We start from the raw sequence: 4,245 nt of genomic DNA on the forward strand, positions 1-4,245 counted from the left end.
ATGTCCACTGTTTTAGTACCGAGAGAGTACTCACACATGCATGCATGCTAATAGCGTTTCGACCTGTCTGCTAATTAACTAGATCATTAGACACATAACCCATATGTCAGAAACTTTGCATCGGTCTCAACGTGAGACACGATCAGTAGCACTTTACGAGATCTCTGCTAAATAGAATTAATTAATATAAGAGACAAAGTTTACGTAATCTCTGCTACAGAAGTGCTCCCTTGTATTCTATCTAGTAGGCGATGCTGATGCATATTAAGGAATCGGTGAGGACTTCAACTAGCCTTTCGCTTTGCCTACACGCAAGGAAAATATTGAGGGACCAAGGACGCCGACGCCAAAGCAAGCAAGCATTCAACGAGGAAAATGTGCAAGGTCCAGCGAGGCTGGGGTGGCGCACGTCCCCATTGCGACCGATTAGAGGAGAGAGAATGAGATTAGCTCCAACAAGAAACTCTAAGGGCTTGTTCGGTTATTCCCAATACACATGGATTGGATGGGATTGGAAAAAATTGAGAAGAAGTTTGACTTATTTGGGATTCAAACCCATCCAATCCCACTCAATCCACATGGATTGAGAGCTAACCGAACAGGCCCTAAAGGGTTTTGTATCCTAAATTTAGAGGATCAGATCGTCCTCTAATCAATCCAGCATCATCATCTAAACGATCCTATAAATTTAGAGAACGTGGTTAGATCCTCTATATAGATTTTCTCTAAACGTTACTCTATCCATTTGAATATTTTAAACAACCGATTTAACAAAACTAAAATATGTACAACACATTTGAGAGTATGTATGTAAAAAAATTAAAAATTTAAAAATGTCTATAATATATGTATTTTGCGTATAAAAGACGTGATTTAGAGGACGTTATTTGAGAGAAATGATATACAAAAGATATAATCTTTTAAAATAGACTGTAAAAGATAAATATAGAGGATAAATATAAAAAACGTTGCTGGAGAGCATGTGAATGCGTGCTCGGGCGGTGGTCGGCGCAGGCGACCGGCCGCCGGAGTACTTAGCCCATACGGCAAAGAGTTCGTCCCCGGGCAGACTATCCCAATTCCCAACTCCATCCGAAAGGCGTAGAGCCTGCCAAAACAGGTCACACTTGTTCCGTTGCGCTGCGGGAGGTGCACCATGTCCACCCATCTCATGGTACACCAGCCAGTAGCCACAGACCAGGGCCGTGAGAGCGGCGGGGCGGGGCGGAGACCCGTCTCCCAGCGGTGAACCAGGTCCGTGGAGTTCACGGCCGCGGTGCGTCGGTGACTCTCCCGCCTCCCAAGTCCCAATCAGCCGCGGATAGGGTGCTGTTGTGGACCCACTTGGCAGTCACCCTGAGTGGCTCCAGACGGGTCGCAGTCGACCCACACGGCCAGCGGCCTCGCCCGCCTCCTTATTTAGAACCGACGACGACACCCATCCGACCCGATCGGCGGGAGAGCACGAGACGCCCCTCTGCTTCCTTTTCTCTGTCGCTCAAAAGTTGCTGGAGCCCTCTTCTCTCTCTCCTCTCCGAGCCCCAACCATGGATGAGGCGCAAGGTACGTGTCTCTCTCTCTCTTATCGTGATCGTGCTCCTGTGCCTCTCTCCCTGGCTCCAATTCCAGGTCCGTTCTCGGTTCTGTTTCGAGGGACCAGGATGCGGCGGGGGGGGGGGGGGGGGGGGTGATTGAGCGAGCGGATTCTGGTGCGCTGGTCCCAATGGGGCCTCATCCGGCGGTCCGGGCATGCCGTTTCATCTCCCCTCGCGTTGGCTCTGCTGGGCGTGGATCCCGCCGGTTACTACTTTAACGTTCACGGCGTACAATCGAATTCTAAGCCCGATTTTATCATGTTATTATACCATATGCCTCGCGTACGAAAATGCACACTAGTTGATTACTCAGCTTGTTGCTTTTGCTTTTGCTTTTGCTTTTGCTTCTGCGAATCTCGTCGGGTGAGCCTGAACCGCTAGGGTGGGGGTGGGGATACGGAGCGATTCCGGCGGTGCTCCATATCCCGTGGAGTATATGGGCATTGGACAGTGTTGTTGTAACTCTGTTGCCTGCTTGCCTACTGGGTCACCTTGGCCCCCCTTTTTCCGTCAGATTCCAATCAGATTGTGCATCACAAACTTTAGTTTTTATCTGGATGCACACGCATGAGCTGAGCGTCGATGCTGTAAGGTCCACCAGTCTGCTTGTTGCTCTACTGAAAAGACATCATATAAGCATGACATCGTGGAACGATTTTTCTTTCTCTAAACTATACAGCAAGTAGACAGACCATAGGGCTGGATCCATGTGACCATGCTACTATTATTCTTGTCTGTGTCTTTCCTGCTCATTCCGCGCCAACAGGGCACATGCCAAATAGATATGTAGGCATCAAATGACAAGAAACAGTACCTAATGAAACCAGAATTCGGTTTTGGTTCCACAAGTAAAATTCTAGGACATTCTGGTATCTGACAGAAAAATTACTCAGATATGTAGGCATCAAATGACAAGAAACAGTACCTAATGAAACCAGAATTCGGTTTTGGTTCCACAAGTAAAATTCTAGGACATTCTGGTATCTGACAGAAAAATTACTCTTTACAAGCGGGGATTTTTTTTAAAAAAAAAGATAATGGAAACGAGGTTGCAGCCTAGAAGTGGGGAAGTGATTTGAGTGTTTGCCATGAATGAATTGATGTCTGAAATACTTAACTGAAGATCCGTTGTCTTGAAATTGAGCCAAACTATTTGTTTCATTTGAATGTACAAGTCATAATTGATGTCATTGAAATTTATGCCTTTGCTTCAAAAGGAACCTACAATATTTTTCGCAGCTGCATCTTTTCTTGTCTGCCAACCTGATCTCTTTGTGGTTCGGTACAAGTTTAGGACAAAGTAATCTGATGAAATTTAATCGCTGATTAGCTGTATATAATCGATATTAGCAGCACGGTTTCTTCTGATAAACCATGACCTCAATCTCAACGTATGTGCTTTTGTACTGCAGTTGTGGAGTCAAAGGATGGAACCATCTCAGTTGCTTCTGCATTTGTTGCTCATCAGGAAGGTGAGAACATTGCCATGGTATTTTTTTTTGTAGTTCCCTCGTAGTTGCACAGCTTTACTTACTGAGATAAGGTCAACACTGGACATGGCCTGGACCTATGATCTCTAAGGTCACAGTTTCTCGCCTTTGGTAAAACTTGCTCTTATGTAACGACAGCAAGAAAACTGATCTAAGACCTGCATTTTGGTGAATTTTGCAGCTGTACAAGACAGGGATCACAAATTCTTGACAAAAGCAGTGGAAGAAGCATACCGAGGAGTCGATTGCGGCGATGGAGGTCCATTTGGAGCAGTTGTCGTCCGTAATGATGAAGTGGTTGTTAGCTGCCATAACATGGTTCTGAAGCACACTGACCCTACTGCGCATGCTGAAGTAACTGCAATTAGAGAGGTAAATTACCTGAAGGCTACCATTAGCAGTCTTACTTAGTAAAATTATCATTACTTTAATCTCTTTTTGCAATCTGTCTAGCAGTTAATTTCATTATTTGATATGTGCTTGATGGTCTCTGTATGCCCATATTTTAGGCTTGCAAAAAGCTCGGGAAAATCGAGCTCTCTGACTGCGAAATTTACGCGTCCTGCGAGCCATGCCCAATGTGCTTTGGTGCAGTTCATCTCTCCCGAATCAAGGTTCATAATTTACTGTTTTGATTGCCTAAACAGATATAGGCACAGCTAGACATTACTGCGTTGTCTAACATTCCTACATGTCCTGCAATGCAGAGGCTGGTTTATGGGGCCAAGGCGGAGGCTGCCATCGCCATTGGGTTTGACGACTTCATTGCAGATGCTCTGAGAGGCACTGGGTTCTACCAGAAGGCCAACATGGAGATCAAGAAGGCCGACGGCAATGGCGCACTGATCGCCGAGCAGGTCTTCGAAAAGACTAAGGAGAAGTTCCAGATGTACTGATGCTTGGCTGAAGAGGGATTTCGGATTTGTACAATGCTCACCCAGAAGGAATAAATACATCGCCCAAATGTCCATTGTTTCGAAAAAATTTACCTCAATCCCAATGCTTAGCATTCTGATGATGCCTGAATTCCTTGTAAACAGACACAAGATTGTTCTTTGCTGTAACTCATGTGCAGTTAGTGGAATTCACTTTCACCCTTTCTGATGGTGCCTTTTAGCACAGTAAATTCAAGTATGAGGTCGCTTTTCTGACGTTTCATG

The 4,245-nt window shown here is 45.5% G+C and overlaps 1 protein-coding gene across 1 annotated transcript; it reads left to right on the forward strand.

Moving 5' to 3' along the window:
* The first annotated feature begins 1,542 nt into the window (after positions 1 to 1,542).
* LOC100037792 (cytidine deaminase 1) lies at positions 1,543 to 3,981 on the forward strand. Its single transcript, NM_001112493.1, has 5 exons — positions 1,543 to 1,563; positions 3,008 to 3,067; positions 3,267 to 3,457; positions 3,595 to 3,699; positions 3,793 to 3,981. The coding sequence occupies exons 1-5, from the start codon at positions 1,548 to 1,550 to the stop codon at positions 3,979 to 3,981; spliced, it is 561 nt and encodes a 186-aa protein (NP_001105963.1). The 5' UTR covers positions 1,543 to 1,547.
* The last annotated feature ends 264 nt before the right edge of the window (positions 3,982 to 4,245 follow it).

The sequence above is a fragment of the Zea mays genome, chromosome 7, assembly GCF_902167145.1.
Source record: "Zea mays cultivar B73 chromosome 7, Zm-B73-REFERENCE-NAM-5.0, whole genome shotgun sequence".
Lineage (NCBI taxonomy): Eukaryota > Viridiplantae > Streptophyta > Magnoliopsida > Poales > Poaceae > Zea > Zea mays.